Raw genomic sequence first — 19,055 nt, forward strand, 5'->3', positions numbered from 1 at the left:
GCTATTGTGATTGTTCCCTTGGAGTCAGACGTGCTCCTAGAGGGGCTGGCATCCACTGTAGGGTGAGAACCGATGGAAGGACAAATAGGGGGTGTTGAGCAGTGCTATTTTTTTCTGTGGTCACTATTTTTGAATTAAAATATAAATGGTAGCAGATGACGTTATTGTTGAGTGTTAACTGAACAACTTATTGTCTTGGTTTAGGCTCTGTGCAGGATCACTCATCATACCCCTACAGTCTTCCAGAGTGTCATTGAGAAAGTGGGACTTGTGTCCGTGATAAACACTTTGGTGACAGGAATTTCCAAAGTACAGCAGTACATGCTGACTATGTTTGCTACAATGTTGTCATCTGGAATTCATCTTCAAAGACTCACACAGGAAAAGGTAAGGAAAAATGTTATACTCTAAAAATAATTTCTCTTTGTACATTATACTGTATAGTGTAACTGTTTATCATTATCTGATGGTGTTTAAAAAAAAAAAGTGTACATGTCATTTTAAAAAAGGCAGTTGAGTTTAACCACCTCAGTATTGGACACTTTCACCACCTTCCTGCCCAGGCCAATTTTCAGCTTTCAATCAGTTCTGATGCACTGAAGGCCTATCTCATTTCTTGACGCCCTAAAATGCCCGGGCAGTACCCCCCATTCCCTGCCCCTCTCACCAGCACGCACGGCACGGTTTGACATTGAGCAGTGTGCCAGCGCCGTAGTCAGCTGTCGGTGTCTGCTAAGATGCCTCCCTATTGGTGGGCAGTGTGTGTTCTGCGATCTCCCGGGGCAGTGTATAAGTGTCAGTGTACACATGGCCCGCACCTCTACGGAGATGGTGAGCCTGTCTCTTGTATGTCCCTATTTGGCATCTTCCAGACCTGGCAGTGATCCGAGGCATGCGCCGGCCGGAGAGGGTAGAATCAGCTCCCTTTCAAATGTGTTTGTGATCAGCTGGACAGTGGCGAGCCGGAGCATAGCCAGCCATGGAGGTCATGGAATAGGAGCCCAGACAGGGGAAGGTGAGCTCCAGGACATCACCAAGATTGACATGTCCCTGGGTAGGAGATAAGGGATTCTATACACCTGTGATTGCATTGCATACATAAAATGTACTAATCTGATGATTGCAGAGCCTGTAGTGCCTTTGTCACATGTTGGAGAATTGTACAGTTGAAATCAGTCTGTTCTCGGCTGTGTGGCTCATTCACACTTGTATGTAGGCAATTCCCAGGAATTTTTATTTTTGTTTTTTTTTTTTCGTACACTTTTTATCGTAAAGTACTATACAGGAGCTTCTAAAGGGCAGGATTGCTAGCTTTTGACCTCATAGAGTTTTATTATGTCCATTTTTTTAGGCGCTAGATATTATTATTTTTCTTCTTCTCTGGTGCTTTGCCTTCCAATAAGTCTGCAGGGGTCTTGGTCCTCATCACACAGTAAGGTTTTGGTTTACAAAAAAAAAAAATGGGTTGCTCAGTCTAAAATGCCCGGGCCAATTTTTTGTCCCAGTCCGGGCGTGACATCCAGCATTCACAGCGGAGGAGGAACTTATTCCTCCTTGCGCCTAAGCTCCCCCACTTCTATTGCGCTGAAGTGTCTTCCGAGTGAAAGGACAGCAACTGGGAAGACAAGTAAGTGCGGGAATGTTGAATTCTTGCACATAAAATAAATCTATAATTTTAACTATACAGAACTACAGAAATGTTTTTAAAAAGATTCACGTATTTTACCTGCATATCCACCTAAAATATACAGCAAAAAATAGTTTGTACTACTGTAAACCATAAAAATGAAGTCTCACTGCATTTTTAAAGAATTATTTTCATTTTATTATATGAAAATAATTATTTAAAATGCAGTGAGACTTCATTTTTATGGTTTACATTAGTACAAACTATTTTTTTTCTGTATATTTTCAGTGGATATGCACGTGAAATACATGAATCTTTTCAAAAACATTTCTGTAGTTCTGTATAGTTAAAATTATAGATTTATTTTACGTGCACATATATATTTGTTTTCCATCATTGCTGGGCACAATGGCTGAAATTCTAAATCAGGCTGACGAGCTAAGGTTGGCATTCTGTATTTGGAATTTGATGGTCACTTTTCCGGACCTCGGACTGAATGGAAAATTGGTAAGTGGACCTTTCAAGTTTATATTTGAGTACCCCTGCTATACAGTATAACCCCTCCTACTCTCAGCTAGCTTTGCTTTTTGGCTAGTTTCTTTAGGTGATGGACATCTTCTCTCTACTAAGAGATACTTACTTTCTTCCAATGGAAGTTTCTTCTCTCTATCTCTTTCTCTGATATGGTTATTCCACCAAGATGATTCTGCGATCAAGATTCCTGCTGCACCATAGCTACTGCAACTCCTACTGCATCTTTTGGATTGATTGACTCCATGTCTTGGCAGACACACTTCATCAAATTTGCAGGAAGAGTCTTCTCTCTATCCATGTGTGCGGGTCCCTTTGGCCTAAATGCTGGTTAGCTTAACTCCCATGCAAGATATGCCATGAACAGTTTCCCCTTGAAGGTGAACTCCTGTTTGTTCCTCTTTGGATAAATACATTGAGATTACAGGTGGTATGAGTACTTGTCTCCTCTAGAACTAAAAGGCTTGTGCCTTGTAGGACTTCTACTGTTGAGGCTAGGAAAGTTTCCTTTTATCCCTCTCACTCTTGCAATGCCAATTGCAACACATGAATCTACTTTTATAAGAATATAAAGCCTTCCAAACCAGGCAAGGGGGGGTTCCAAGCCTCCTCCCAGTGAGGCGGTCCCCCACTTTTAAGAGTTGGGGAAAATGTGCTGACTTTCTTTGCCTTCTGGTCCCCCTTCATGCTGTCAAGCTTGTCTCCATCCCCATCACAGCAGTGGTCCTGCCTGCTGCTGTCCAACAGCTCTTGTCTTAAGGAGTCATTACCTCTGTAGCAACAGAAGAAAGCTTTCAAGATTTCTGCTTAAGCATTGTTACAATTCTCAAACTGAACAGATGAGTCTGGCTCATTCTGGATTTAAAGACTCTCCTGTGATTGTCTGGTTCCTGTGAGTATATTGCATAAAAATCTCCCGGTTGATTATTGCCTCCCTCCTTCCAGGGAATGTTCTGCCCTCAGTAGACAAATAGGATACCTAATTACACAGTCCCCATTTTCTGCCTCATCAGCGCTATCTCCTGTTACAGGACCAGTCCTCTCTCTCCCTGTTACTTAACATCCAACAGACAGTGCAGACTCTGCAGCGTTTCAGTTGGAACCTCAATCTGAGTCAAGTCATAGCTCACAGATTAAGGTACCTGGGCCTGACAATATACAGAGCCGTGTTAAGGATTTCTGCCTTGGGACACATTTCTGTCCACCCACTCTCATGTATGAGATTTTAGAAGCAATACTCTTATTCAGGAACTGTGAGGAAAGTGAGGGCTTCCTCTGGTCCTTCATGGTTGCCTCCTTCGAGCCTGTGCTGTACACCCAGTTTCTCTCCAGACTGTTGCAGCTCAATATTATGGCAGCATTGGACAAACAGACTGGGTCTTTGGTCCATTCCATGTTTCTGACCCCAAAGACAATACTTTCCCTAGCACGGGGGAATTCCAGGCGAGCACTGAAGTCAGGGAAGCCCTTTCCTCTAAGAAAGTGGAAAGTTCTCTTAATAGATTCCAGCCTGTCAGGTTGGGGTGTAGTTTTTGTTTCCCTCTTAGCGCAGACCTGGTCATTGAAGAAAGTCCACCTTCCCAACGACATTCTAGAGCTTAGAGGGTTACAGTTATCCCCTCAATTGCAGGGGCACGCAATGAGAATCCAATTGGACAGTAGCACAGCCATGGCCTTCATTACCCATCAAGGAAGCACCAAAAGTCACACCATTCACATCTTAAGCATCGGAAATTTGCAGGTGGACTTTCTCAAACATCAGTGTTTATATCCAGGCAACTAGGCTCTCCATCTGGAGGTTTCACTAGGCCTTTGCTGTTAGTGGGGGACACCAGATGTGGATGTGACCTGAATTCAGAAACAAATTGGACAGTTTTGTTGCCAGGTCCAGTGCATTTGGGCATTTTGCAGTGGATGCTCTGGTGACACTGTGGGATCATTTCAGCCTAATCTATGCTTTTTTGCCCCTCCAGATTCATTTCTATCTGACTGAATTGGAGGAAATTCCATTGATTCTCATTGCAGCAACCTGTTCCAGTAGGACATGGTACTTTGCAATACTTAGACTTCTGGTACATTCTGCTTGAGCCCTTCCAGATCTTCAATCCTAAGGGGAAGTGTTCCATCCTGCTTCTTGAATGATGGCCTTAAAGGCATGGTTGTTGACGCTACAGTCCTGAGAGACAGAGGCCTATTGAACTTTGTCATCGCTACCTTCTTAAAGGCTAGGAAAATTACTTCTCAGAAAGTCTACTATTGCTCTTGGAAGGCTAATTTTGCTTTGTCCTAATCAAGGAATTTTCATGCTAGAAAATACTTGGTGGAACATGTTCTATCTTTCCTCCAGTCAGGTATTGATTAGCATCCAAAATAAAATTTCCGTTCACTTTTTTTCATGTGTTAACTACTGTTAGAGACTTTCCTTTCGGTTGCTCCCTTTTTTTAAGCAATAAGATTCTCTCTTTGTTCTTCCTGAGAGTTCCTGCAGGGCTCTCTATGCTTCTCTCTCTGTCATACATTGCTAGGTAGATCAGACACATTATCATTAGAGCTCATCTTCCCTGTTAAGTCACACTCTACCAGATCTGTTAGTGCTTCATGGGTTTTTTTAGCTTTAGACATCAGTTTCTCAGATTTGCAAAGCTGCAATGGGGGCTTCTTTTCCCAAGTTTGTTAAGTTCCACCAGGCAGAGATTCATGCCTCCTCTATTGCCAGTTTTGGTCAAAATGTGCTACAAGCTGCTCTGAGTCTAAAAAGCGTTTATTAAGCCATTGTATTATGTAAGCCCTTATCCTCCTTTACTGTGTTGACCTCTTCTCTGTTGGACTGCATTGGACATCCCAGCCGTAATTATGATTGAGCCTTTTGTCCCTTGCTGTTCGATTAGGAAAATAGGATTTCTCTTACGTCCTCCGACAGTCGCCGCCCACTCATACGGTCTTCACTTATGGGGTATTGACTTCATCTCCTTCTAGGCATAAGACTTGTAAAAGAACAATAAATCTACATAGTCACACCCATGGGGGCTGTCCTTCTAGTCCAATACCCCCCTGCAATAGCCATCCCAATTCAGTTTGTCTTCTGCCTAGCTTCAGGAGTGAATAGGCTTCCCTGTGCTGAGGCTACAGTCTCAGCCTTTTCTCTTTTTCTTTTATGATTTATTTTCAAAAGATGTCTTTTTTTCTTTACATTGCTAGCTGTTTATTTTATCAGCACTAGTTAGTGGATCTTCGGATGAAGAAGGTGTCTGCAGAGCCGGGAATCGGACTGACCGTCCTGGTTCTCAAGGACAGAGGGTCAGATGGAATACCAGCCCGCCATCGAGCGTTTTGCAGGCTATGTGTTCGCCCTGGCCTCACAAACGACCCATCCCTGTCCATCTGGGATGCAGCCATGTGAGGTGGCTACCTCACTGGACACAGCATAGGTTCGTCCGTGCACTAATAGTGTCCTGGGTTTTTGGCTGGCGGCACTCCCCTGCCATCTGAAGGTGGGCGGATTCCCGCTTGATATGAGGCACCCCACGCCATCGGGTACAGGTAAGTACATTCTATGTGGGGCCTCTGTCTGGGGTGGGCAGTCCTGTGTGTCTGTGGTGTCCCCTGTGTCTGTGCATTTTGGGCTCCCTGGTCCCGGTCCCTGCAGGGGTTTTTATTCTCTCACAGCAGCGCTGTGTGGGGTTTTTGGGGGTCCCTCTCCTAATGTCATTTTAGGGTGCTTTGGGATGCAGACACATGCGGCGACCGCTGCGGGGTTAAATACCGCCGGTCCGCCATTTTAAGTGTGGGCAGCATGTCTGGCTTCACTGTGGGCGCTCATACAGCATGCTGTGTAGTGTATTTTCGCGCCTTATGGCGCCATCTTGTGTGTGGCAACACGATCGTTCCGAGCACGTCGGCCATCTTGCCGAAGACTCCCATTAGTTTACATGGGCATCCATTTTCCCTTGGCCTGCAGCTTAGTTCAGCCTCCAACGGTGACATCACTTCCTCCTTTCTCACAGAGCCGACCGAAGAAGCTGGTAACACACTGTCGGGTGTCTGTCCTGCTGTTCCTTTCTTATCCTGCTTTGTGCACTCTTCCTGGTCAGTTTTGTCCCTGTGGGGGGTCTGTGTGTCACAGTCTCGATAGCGGTGTGCTGTGGGGTCCACAGCGCTCTTAAAGGGCCAGTTCCAAAAAAAAAAAAATAATTTTTGTTTCTGCAATGGAATCCCAGGACAGCAAGTTTCCTCCAGCTTTGGTGGGGGATTCAGGGTCCTCTGAATCCTCTACAGTCACTAATTTGGCTGCTGTTGTGACAACTTTGGTGTCAAAAATGGATGTGCTGATGTCTGAACGTGCCGCTAGGAAAAGGCCTATAATTTCCTTTTGTTCTGATTCTGAGTGTGAAATGGTTGCTGTAGGTAGCGTGGCCCTTTCGGGGTCTCTCTCTTCTCAGGACCCGCAAGAGTCTGAGGGGGAGGCGGAGGTCGCAGGGGTGGATGACTCCCCCCCCCTGGGTCGCCTCCGGGCGTTGTGTGCTCTTTTGGCACACACAGGCCCTGCAGAGTTTCACCATAAGGTGAATGAGCTATGGCGTAATTTAAAACACACCTTCATGGTGCCTAAGAAGTTTCAACTTCTCTACCCTTTTGAGGGCACTACGATGGCACTCCTCAAGTGGATCACACGGTGGCCAGATTGAATATATCTACCCTGCTCCCTGCCGAGGACTCTCCGGTGTTTAGGGACCCTACGGATAGGAGACTGGAATCTCTTGCCCGACACGCCTACATGGTGGCGGGTTCCATGCTCAAGCCTATTTTTGCCTCTGATGGTGGCTCAGGCTGTGGCGGATTGGACCAAAGTGCTCAAACGCACTCTCGTGGCCTATTCTGCCCCTCCCGCTACAGTGGAGATGGTGGATCAGATCTACCGTGGGGTCATGTATTTGTGCGATGCGGCTCTAAATGAGGCCCCTTTGGCGATACGCCTGTCCAGTGTCGCTGTGATTAACCGTCGCTTAATCTGGTTGAAATGTTGGTCGGCTGACCAAAATTCAAGGAAGACGGTGGCTGATATCCCCTATGCGGGGTCTCGCCTTTTTGGGGAATCTCTGGATGAATTGGTAAAAGGAGTCACTGGGGGTAAGAGCACTTTGCTGCCCCAGAACCCTAAGGGTAAGTTTTTCCGTGGTATGCGGGCCCCCTCCTTTAAACCTACTCAGGGGTCCTTTCGTGCCTTCAAGGCACAGAACAAGGGGAAACCATTCAAGGGCCAAGGTGGCCAGAAAAAGCCCTGGTTTGGCAAGCAAAAATCCGGCCAGGCCGGTGAGGCGGCTCAATCCGCCTCTGCCTGAAGGGGCGCCCTCACCCGCTTCAGGGGTGGGGGGACGTCTGCGCGGTTTCCTCCAACCTTGGCTGCTCCGGATCACGGACAGGTGGGTTCAGGAAATCATTCGGTCAGGGTACAAGATCGAATTTCTTTCATGGCCAGCAAACAGATTCTTTCCCTCAAATCTTCGTTTGACCCCAGGGCGGTTACAGGACCTGCATCAAGCGGTGCAGGATCTTCTCACTCAGGGGGTGATCGTCCCGGTGCCTCATCGGGACAGGTTTTCAGGGTTTTTATTCGAATCTGTTCACCGTGCGCAGAAAGGAGGGCAAAGTGCGTCCGATTCTGGACTTAAAAGCGCTGAACCGCTTTGTGCGCGTTCGAAAGTTCCGCATGGAATCACTCCGCTCGGTGGTGGCCTCCCTTGTTCCGGGGGAGTTCCTGGCCTCTATAGACCTGAAGGATGCGTATCTACACATCCCCATTTTCGAGGGTCATCAGAGGTACCTCCGATTCGCTATCGCGGAGGAACATTACCAGTTTGTGGCGTTGCCTTTTGGTTTCGCTTCGGCTCCAAGGGTCTTTACCAAAGTGTTGGCGCCTGTTCTGGGCCTGTTGCGGGCACAGGGCATTGCGGTCTTGGGATATCTGGACGATCTCCTGTTAAGATTGAGTGCCAGCCAGAGCCTACTGCGCGATCTGTCCACTACGGTCCAGATGCTTCAGGAGTTCGGTTGGACTATCAACATCCAGAAGTCCACCTTGTCGCCTTCGGTTCATCTCCAGTATCTGGGGATGGTTCTGGACTCTGCTCAAGCAAAGGTGTTTTTGCCAGAGGACAAGCTCTGGACCCTGCAGAACGAGGTCAGGTCCCTCAGGGACAACAAATCCTCGTCACTCAGGACCTGTATGCGGTCCCTGGGGTTGATGGTGTCGGCCTTCGAGGGGATACCATTTGCACAATTTCACACGCGCTCTCTTCAAGCGGAGATCCTGGCCAGGTGGGACAGACTACCTCAGTCCTTGGACCTGAGAGTGTCTCTGAGTCGCCAAACCAGAATGGATCTCTTGTGGTGGCTCCAGTCCCCGACGGTGTCGGACGGAAAATCCTTCCGGCCAAATCTGTGGACGGTAGTGACCACGGATGCCAGCCTGTCGGGCTGGGGTGGAGTCCTGGGCAACCTGTCTGCCCAGGGCACTTGGTCGGAGAAGGAATCCTCCCTTCCGATAAACATTTTGGATTCGGGTGCAGACGGACAATACCACTGCAGTGGCTTACATCAATCACCAAGGGGGCACCAGGAGTGCCCGGGCGGCCCAGGAAGTGACCAGCATTCTGTCTTGGGCCGAGACTCATGTTCCGGCGATATCGGCAGTTCACATTCCGGGTGTGGAGAATTGGCAGGCCGACTATCTGAGCCGCCAGTCCCTGGACCAGGGGGAATGGTCCCTACATCCGGAGGTGTTTCAAATGCTGTGTGCGAAGTGGGGATCCCCGGATGTGGATCTGTTCGCGTCTCGGCTAAACAACAAGGTGGAAAGGTTTGTGGCAAGAACGCGCGATCCTCTGGCAGACGCCTTGGATGCGCTGGTGGTGCCTTGGCTTCAGTATCGACTGATATATGCCTTTCCTCCGATTCAATTGTTGTCCAGGTTCCTTCGCAGGTTGGCCTCGGAACAATCGCTGGTGATTCTGGTGGCGCCGGACTGGCCTCGCCGGTCCTGGGACGTGGACATCGTTCACCTGGCCGTAGAGCCTCTGTGGCGGCTGCCAATGCAAGAAGATCTACTGTCTCAAGGACCGATCTTCCATCCTGCTTTACAGTCGCTGGCTTTAACGGCCTGGCTGTTGAGACCCAGGTCCTGAGAGACAGGGGTCTCTCCTCCGAGGTCATTCCTACTTTGATTAAGGATAGGAAAGCCTCTTCTGGTAAGATTTATTACCGTACATGGAAAGCTTATTTTGCCTGGTGTGAGTCCAGGGGTTTCTCTCCTCGTTCCTACTCGGTGGCGAGAATGTTGGCTTTCCTTCAGACTGGTGTGAACCAGCACCTTGCGTTGGCCACGATTAAGGGCCAGGTCTCTGCTCTGGCTGTTCTTTTCTAGGGCCCTGTGGCATCTAATTCCTTGATTCGCACCTTTATTCAAGGTGTGCGTCACTTGGCTTCTCCTAGAAGGGAGCCCTTACCTTCATGGGACTTGAACTTGGTTCTGTCCGTGTTGGAGCGTTCCCCTTTTGGAAACATCAGGGAACTTTCGTTGCCCATGCTATCTAAGATGGTTTCTTTCCTGGTAGCGATCACTTCTGCTCGCAGAGTGTCAAGAGTTTGTGGCGTTGTCTTGCCGCTTCCCTTACCTGGTGGTTCATAGGGATAAGGTGGTCTTGCGACCTAATCCGTCCTTTTTGCCTAAGGTGGTTTCGGAATTCCACCTGAATGAGGACATTTGTTTTGTGCGAATCCTAAGCATCCAAAAGAGGTTGCCTTGCATTCCTTGGATGTTGTCCGGGCGATCAGGGTTTACCTGTCGTCGACTGAATCCTTTCGGAAATCGGATTCTCTCTTTGTCCTTCCTGAGGGACCTCGGAAGGGTATGGCTGCGTCTGCAGCAACCATTGCCAAATGGATCAGACAGACCATTGTACAGGCTTACTCGTTGCGGGAACGGGTTCCTCCCTTCCCTGTCAAGGCGCGCTCTACCAAGTCGGTGAGTACGTCCTGGGCCTAGCGGCATCAGGCTTCGGTGGCCCAGGTGTGCAAGGCTGCGACTTGGTCATCGGTGCACACTTTCTCAAAGTTCTACAAACTTGATGTTCTGGCATCAGCTGATGCATCCTTTGGCCGCAAAGTTCTCTCTGCGGCAGTTCCATAGGGAACCCTGGTTTTTGTACGGGTCCCTAGCTGTTGGGGTTGTTTTCCCCTTGGTTATTTGTTTTCCTGGGTTGTTGCTCATGTTGAGCCCTTTTTTGTTACCCAGAAGGTTACCTTCTTGTACATGTAAGGTTCCTTTCTCTGATGTGGGTACTGCGTTGCTTTTCTGGCGGTTGCGTTGCCCACCCCTCATGTCTACACTGCTTTGGGACGTCCCCATAAGTGAAGACTGTATGAGTGGGCGGCGACTGTCAGAGGACGTAAGAGAAAACTGAATTTTTGTAAAATCTTACCGTAAAATTCCTTTCTCTGAGTCCTCAGAGACAGTCGCCGCCCCCGCCCCTCTTTTTGGGGTCCTTTGTTATACACTTTCACTGCTTGCGACCAAACTGAATTGGGATGGCTATTGCAGGGGGGTATTGGACTAGAAGGACAGCCCCCATGGGTGTGACTATGTAGATTTATTGTTCTTTTACAAGTCTTATGCCTAGAAACTCCTGTGGAGATGAAGTCAATACCCCATAAGTGAAGACTGTATGAGTGGGCGGCGACTGTCGGAGGAATTTTACGGTAAGATTTTACAAAAATTCAGTTTTTTTAATTTCAGTGAAATCCATTTTTTGGACTACAGTGCAGGACACAGGCCTCTCTCCTCTGATCTCCCTATTGCCATCCACAAAACTGAGGCTAGCTGGGAGTGAGATGGATTATAAAGGGAATGTCTCTGCAGCTTTTTTAAGTATCCAGTCACCTGAAGGTAGCTTCATATAACCCAGCTGTAATGATTAAAAAGTGTGTGTCCTGTACCGTACTCCAAGAAAAGGGTTTTATTGGAAAGTTAAAAATCCTATTTCTAATTGAATTCAAAACACTGCTATGTCAAGATACTGGCTGTATGGTAGCTATACACAGCCCATGAAAACCCCCTTAACTGTACTAGAAACCCATTGGACTGTACCACAACCTTTGCTAATATACCTTTTCTTTAGTAAGTATTAACACCTTTTAAAAACTTTTTAAAATACATAGTTGTTTAAGTCTCACAAGGTACCACAAAATGTGGTTGCGACATACAGTATCTTACAAAAGTGAGTACACCTTTCACATTTTATGTAACTATTTTATTATATCTTTTTGTAACAACACTGAAGAAATTACACTTTGCTACAATGTAAAGTAGTGAGTGTACAGCTTGTATACCACTGTAAATTTGCTGTCCCCTCAAAATAACTCAACACACAGCCATTAATGTCTAAAGCACTGGCAACAAAAGTGAGTACACCCCTAAGTCAAAATGTCCAATGCCCAATTAGCCATTTTCCCTTCCTGGTATCATGTGACTCATTAGTGTTACAAGGTCTCAGGTGTGAATGGGGAGCAAACATCTGTACAAAAAGTCAAAAGGAGACACAAGCGCATAATATAGTTTTTATTTAAAACAAAAAACAAAACTTTTTTGGTTGATGCACTCACATGATCCTAGATGGTAAAGGGCATGTACAGTAGCTGGTTCCCTTCTCCTCTCTTGGATGACCCCTTCAAGCTGTACGGAGCTTGATCGCTGCTCCTAACGAACCCGATGGCGAGACCCAAGTCTTCCTAGCTGAGGCTCCGGCGTTCTCAGCCAAGTGCGCCTGCACCCGGACCAGCCAGCACAGGTGTGGCCTCCTTCCTCAGGACCTTAGGAAGGAGGCCACATCTCCAAAATGCTTTTACATAGCAACAGACGTAGGTGTGTACTGTTCTGTCCTTCTCTCCCCACCATCTACAGTCTTCCATCAAGGCCGTGGAGTCCATGCGCTGTGGCGACTGTGTGGCTGGTTCGGGTGCAGGGACACTTGGCTGAGAATGCCGGAGCCTAAGCGGTTGTGCGCTTGTGTCTCCTTTTGACTTTTTGTACAGATTTTTTGTCCGCCACCCAGTGGGATCAAGGAGAGCTCCAACGACCTGGCATTAGAAAGTGTATTTCTTTTCCAAAAAGACTATCTACCAACCAGCTTTGAAGTGTGCATGTGGTCAGCACACGAACTGGTGAAAAATCTTCTTTATGTAATTTTCTGGTTAATGGGGAGCAGGTGTGTTAAATTTGGTGTTCTCACTTTCACTCTCTCATACTGGTCACTGGAAGTTCAACATGGCACCTCATGGCAAATAACTCTCTGAGGATCTGAAAAAAAGAATTATTGCTCTATATAAAGATGGCCTAGTATATAAGAAGATTGCCAAGACCCAAAAACTGAGCTGCAGCACGGTGGCCAAGACCATACAGCGGTTTAAAAGACAGGTTCCACTCAGAACAGGCCTCACCATGGTCGACCAAGGAAGTTGAGTGCACATGCTCGGCGTCATATCCAGAGGTTGTCTTTGGGAAATAGACGTATGAGTGCTGCCAGCATTGCTGCAGCGGTTGAAGGGGTGGGGGGGTCAGTCTGTCAGTGCTCATACCATACGCCGCACACTGCATCAAATTGGTCTACATGGCTGTCGTCCCAGAAGGAAGCCTCTTCTAAAGATGATGCACAAGAAAGCCCGAAAAACATTTTGCTGAAGACAAGCAGACTAAGGACATGGATTACTGGAACCATGTCCTGTGGTCTGATGAGACCAATATAAACTTATTTGGTTTAGTTGGTGTCAAGCATGTGTGGCAGCAACCAAATGAGGAGTACAAAGACAAGTGTGTCTTGCCTACAGTCAAGCATTGTGGTGGAAGTGTTATGGTCTGGGGCTGCATCATTTCTGCTGGCACTGGGGAGCTACAGTTCATTGAGCTAACCATGAATGCAATCATGTACTGTGACATACTGAAGCAGAGCATGATCCCCTCCCATCAGAGACTGGGCTGCAGGGCAGTATTCCACCATGATAATGACCCCAAACACACCTCCAAGATGACTACTGCCTTGCTAAAGAAGCTGAGGGTAAAGGTGATGGACTGGCCAAGCATTTCTCCAGACCTAAACCCTGTTGAGCATCTATGGGGCATCCTCAAATGGAAGGTGGAGGAGCGCAGGGTCTCTAACATCCACCAGCTCCGTGAAGTCGTCATGGAGAAGTGGAAGAGGACTCTTGTGGCAACCTGTGAAGCTCTGGTGAACTCCATGCCCAGGAGGGTTAAGGCAGTGCTGGGAAATAATGATGGCCACACAAAATATTGACACTTTGGATCCAATTTGGACATTGCCACCTAGGGGTGTACTCACTTTTGTTGCCAGAGGTTTATACATTAATGGCTGTGTGTTGAGTTATTTTGAGGGGACAGCAAATTCACACTGTTATACAAGCTGTACACTCACTACTTTACATTGTAGCAAAGTGTAATTTCTTCAGTGTTGTCACATGAAAAAATATAATAAAATATTTACAAAAATGTGAGGGGTGTACTCACTTTTGTGAGATACTGTATGCCATGGGTATTGGGAGATCTTTTATTTGCACATAATTTATTTTCTTTGTACCTCTGGATTACTGTTTATAGTCACAGCATAAGTAAACTAGATGATGTATTAATTTTTTCCTTGAATAAAGCTATTGATTAACAATTTTTGTCAATGCAGTAAATGGAAATTACCTTAATCTCGGGTTTACATTAAGCTATGATTTGGAGAAACGTTCAAGGTTTTCTGACCAGTGTAGAGTAATGAATCATTAGTATTCACCCTTGCCTTGTAATATACACGTAAATTATAATTAAATTGGAAATACAAGACAAGCAAATATTGTCTAACTACAAGAGTCATGTGTATTCTTCCTTGAATCTTAGTATGCCTTGTGTATTTCTTTCAAATCTGTGCAGTAATCTGGTGTGAGACTTAGGCCCCTTTCACACATATGGTCCGTTCAGTTCATCAGTTCAGTCACGTCAAAATGTATACATTTTTCATCCGTTTTTCATCAGTTTTTTTTTTACATCCACTACCAATGCAAAAACGGATGAAAAACGGACCGTTTGTTCGTTTACATCCATTTTTCGTCCCATCCGTTTTTTTGACGGATGAAAAATAGGGCATTCGTCCGTTCCTAAAAATGGACATTGACGGAAGCGGATGTTAACGGATGATCATCCATTGTCATCGTTTTTACATAGAGATGCATTGATGTCCGTTTTTCATCCGTCAACGGATGGATGAAAAACGGACAAAGGGACCTGTGTGTGACAGGGGCCTTAATCTCTGTGAAAGGCCCCCCTGTAAGACCGCTCATTTCTGCTCTTTCTGCTTGTGCAGGATGACTGGTCTTGTCTCCACCCCCCCCCCCCCCCACTGTAGTTTTCTGCAGTTAAAGCGGAGTTCTAGCCTCACACACTCACCTGTCTAACGGTCCAGCGATGCGGCCGCCCGAAGCCTCGTCTTCTCCCTCTCTGCTCTGCGGCGCCGGCACCCGGCTGTGACAGTTTGCGGCTTCACAGCCGGGTACGCACTGCGCATGTGCGAGTTGCGCTACGCGTCGTGATTGGCCGGCAATCTTCTGGGACCTCTGACATGTCCCAGAAGATTGCAGGGAGGGAGGGGGAGAGGAGAACTTCCGCTCAGGGCGTGGTGGGAGCGGGTACCTGTCAAAACTAGGTACCCGCTCCCCCCCCAAAAAAAATGACATGCCAAATGTGGCATGTCAGGGGGTTATTACTACCTAAAGCGGAAGTTCCACTTTTGGGTGGAACTCCGCTTTAACCTGTACTGGGTGGAGCCTGCTTGCCCCTCTCAGAGCTTTGCTCTTTGCACAGGCTATTTACAGTGATGATAACACTGTTACTTTTATAAGACAATAGCTGTGCTTGCAAAGGCCTTAACCTTATTAAACCTTGTTTCTTCAAACCTTTGCTGCATTTTTTTTTTTGCTGCCATCTCATATATAGCAGGTTTTTTATAATTCCTCTCCATTTTCAGATATTTACATCTAGGTATGCTTAATACTCAAATACCTAGGGGAAGTTGTTGGCCCTTTATGAATTGTTGTAGGTAGGTTTCCAATATGGTTCCTCTAAAGTTAATTTTGATAGTTAAATCCAAAAAACAACACATGCAGTTAAGACACCTGTGTGTTTTTCCTTCAGATGTAACCTTTTGTCACAAACACATGAAATGAATTGAACCAATTATTTTGAGAAATTAGCATTTTATAAAATAGGTTGTGGGACACTTAAGTGGGGTACAAACTATAAGAAAATCAGGTGAACGATCGCCAGATTTTCCTCGCTGTTTCACAGCAAATTGGAACCGATGAAAGAAAGTTTGTACGAAATGTCTCTTACGACAAAGACTTTTTTTGTTGTTTGTTTCTGATCATACGCAGTCTTTCCTTTCTGATTTATCTCGTACAAAAATCATACGAAAACGGTACACATTAAGTGAAATTGGTTCATTCTGTTCCCGTACGAGAAACATTTTGAAACTAGTCCCTTCGGAAATTTTCAATCAAAAGGACCAGAATCAGCTGTAGAAAGTTGTGTACACACTACACGAAAATCCTACAAAAGTTTTTTGGACGAAAATTCTTGCCTGATTTTCTTAGCGCGTACAAGCCTTTAGGGCTCTTTCACACTATCCGTCCGTCGGACAGACTCCGTTTATCTCAGCGGGGGATCGATCCACAGACACAGCGCGGAGAACAGCTGTCAGTTCCCCATACATCTCTATGGGGGAATCGGATGGGAACGGACCGTCGGTCCGTTCTCATCTGATCCCATCCGATCCGCAGGACGGATGGAAAATAGGGTTTCCATCCGTCCAGATTTGACAGATCGGATGTCAGCGGACATGTCTCCGCTGACATCCGATGCCCCATAGGGATGTATGGGGGGACCATTCAGATCTGCCAAAAAACGGACAGGAGGATCTGAACGGTCCGCCTGTGTGAAAGGGGCCTTAAGGTTTTTACTGACCCTACTTTATTTTTAGAAGCGCTCTTCATCTAAAGGGAGAAGGAAGACATTATATTTATTGTAATATTTTAAGGGCAGGTGATCATGTTTGCCTTCCAAATATAAAGATCTATTATGTTACACATTGCAATAATTGAGATACAGAAAGAGGTCAAGAATGTATGATAAAAATGATTATTAGCTACTTACCGCCCGCCCACCATCAAATGACTGTGGAGCTGCATGGCTCTCGTTCTGGGACGACGTCATGTGATGGCGCCCCAGAATGGCCTCTCTCATGCGCCAGTTGGGGGCACGCAGTGCGGCGATCGTGGCCGTGCCGTGTTGCTAGGACATGGAGCAGCCCCGATCTTGGTAAAGAGCCAATGACTTGGCTCTTTACCCATGTGATCGGCTGTGTTCAATCACAGCCGGTCACATGTAAATGAGGAAGTGCCGTTTATCGGCTCTGCTCGCCTCACACTGTCAGAGTGTGTGACGAGGAGAGCCGATCAGCAGCTCCTCCTCAAAGGGGACTCTAGGACAGGTAATGAGGGCACTGATCATCAGTGCCCTGATTACAGAAAGTTTAAAAAAGTGTCCACAGTGCCTACCATCAGTGCCCACAGTGCTCACCATCAGTGCCCACAACCAGTGCCCATAGTGCTGTCAGTCAGTGCCTGCCCATAAGTGCCACCCGTCAGAGTCCGTCAGTGCCGCCTATCAGTGCGGCATATTAGTACCTCCTCATCAGTGTCACCTCATCAGTGACCATAAGTGCCACCTCATCAGTGACCATAAGTGCCACCTCATCAGTGCAGCCTATCAGTGCCCATCAGTGCTGCCTCATCAGCGCACATCAGTGAAGGAGAAAAACTACTTATTTTCAAAATTTACTGACAGAAAATAAGAAAAACTTTTTTTTTTTTTTCAAAATTTTCTGTCTTTTTACTTTTTTTTAGTAAAATATAAAAAACCCAGTGGTGATTAAATACCACCAAAAGAAAATTGAATATGGGTACAGTGTAGCATGACTGCGCAATTGTCATTCAAAGTGTGACAGCGCTGAAAGCTGAATATTGGCCTGGGCAGGAAGGGGGTGAAAGTGCACTGTATTGAAGTGGTTAAAAATGCTAATCTTAGATTCCCTCTAGTTAGTATTTTTAGAACACGGGGGCCAGTATAAATTAACATGATGATTTCCCCCTTAGTAGGGGGGGGGGGATTTTTACTAAATAATTTCACAGGCTGAAACTAGTTGAATTTACCAACTGAAAGCTAAAAACTATAAAGGTTTGATTGAAACCATTAGTTTTGCTCCATTAACACCAGCATCATTGTCATTATAGTTTGGTTTTGATATTATGGACTGGGCCATAGCTGTTGATCATGTTTATGTGTTGTGTTTGTAGAGTTATTGCTAACTTATAATAAAAGGAGCTTTTGGTCGGGAAAAAACATCTTACTATTTTTTTTTCTGCAACATGATGATTTCCTTTACACATACCTCTCTTGTGGTCAGTTCCAGAAGCTCCCATTATTGAATTTACCCCACAATAAAAATCTTTCTCCACAAAGGAGCCACATGTTTGAAGTACCTGAGAAAGTCAGTCCTACACCATGAGAGTTTACCACTCCAATGGCTCTATCCAGACACTGCAAAGTTAGTCAGTTATTACAATGGTGGATGTTTGGCTCTTGATAACTTACATACCTGCCCTGCAAAATGATGGAATGGTATGAATGTTTGAAAACTGACACTTTTTCAATCAAGTTATCTTGGAGGACTACACTAAGCTTTACTTTCAGATTTACTTTCACATATTGTTGATGGAAATAATGAATTACTAAGAGGAGCTCTGCTTTGTGCCTACATCTGGGTATATGGCAATATAATTAATAACTGTGTTACTGTGAATTCAGATTCAGAATACTTTATTAATCCCAACTGGAAATTATTGAGATACAGGTACATTCAACAAAAACAACACAAAATCACAATACCAAACGGAAAACAAGACACAATAACAAACAATAAAATGTACCAATAACAGCAAATTGATATGTACAATAACCATGAATTGCTAATAAAACAATTGAAACTAAATTAATACTATATTCTAATACACCATACCATCCTATAAAACACTACATACAGGTGCATCTCCTAAAATTAGAATATCATCAATAAGTTTGTTTTTTTACTAGTTCAATTCAAAAATGGAAACTCATATGTTTTATATCGAAGTGTTACACACAGGGATATATATTTTAAGCATTTATTTCTTTGAATTTCTTATGATTATAGCTTACAGCTACTGAAAACCCAAATCAGTATCTCAGAAAATTAGAATATTTCATAAGACCAATAAAAAAATGATTTTTAATACAGAAATGTTGGCCTCCTTAAAAGCATGTTTATGTACAGTATAGTATGCACTTAATACTTGGTCGGGGCTCCTTTTGTCTGAATTTCTGTATCAAAGCTGCGTGGCATGGAGGCGATCAGCCTGTGGCACCGCTGAGGTGATATGGAAGCCCAGGTTGCTTTGATAGCGGCCTTCAGCTCATCTGAATGGTTGGGTCTGGTGTCTCTCATCTTCCTCTTGACAATACCCCACAGATTCTCTTTGGGGTTTAGATTAGGTGAGTTTGCTAGCCAATCAAGCACAGTGATACAATGATTATTAAACTAGGTGTTGGTACTTTTGGCAGTGCGGGCAGATGCCAAGTCCTGCTGGAAAATAAAATCAGCATCTCCATGAAGCTAGTCAGCAGAGGGAAGCATGAAGTGCTCTAGAATTTCCTGGTAGAGGGCTGGGCTGACTTAGGACTTGATAAAACACAGTTGAC

General features: G+C 45.7%; 1 protein-coding gene across 1 annotated transcript in view; it reads left to right on the forward strand.

Annotated features, from left to right (window-relative positions):
• The window catches only part of ULK4 (unc-51 like kinase 4), a 1,112,493-nt gene that overhangs the window by 376,001 nt on the left and 717,437 nt on the right, over nt 1-19,055 (forward strand). The window contains exon 21 of the mRNA XM_082258381.1: nt 205-387. Within this exon, the coding sequence (XP_082114507.1) occupies nt 205-387 (183 nt within the window). The remainder of the gene's footprint in view (nt 1-204; nt 388-19,055) is intronic.

Source organism: Pelophylax lessonae (genome assembly GCF_965119305.1).
Source record: "Pelophylax lessonae genome assembly, chromosome: 5".
NCBI lineage: Eukaryota > Metazoa > Chordata > Amphibia > Anura > Ranidae > Pelophylax > Pelophylax lessonae.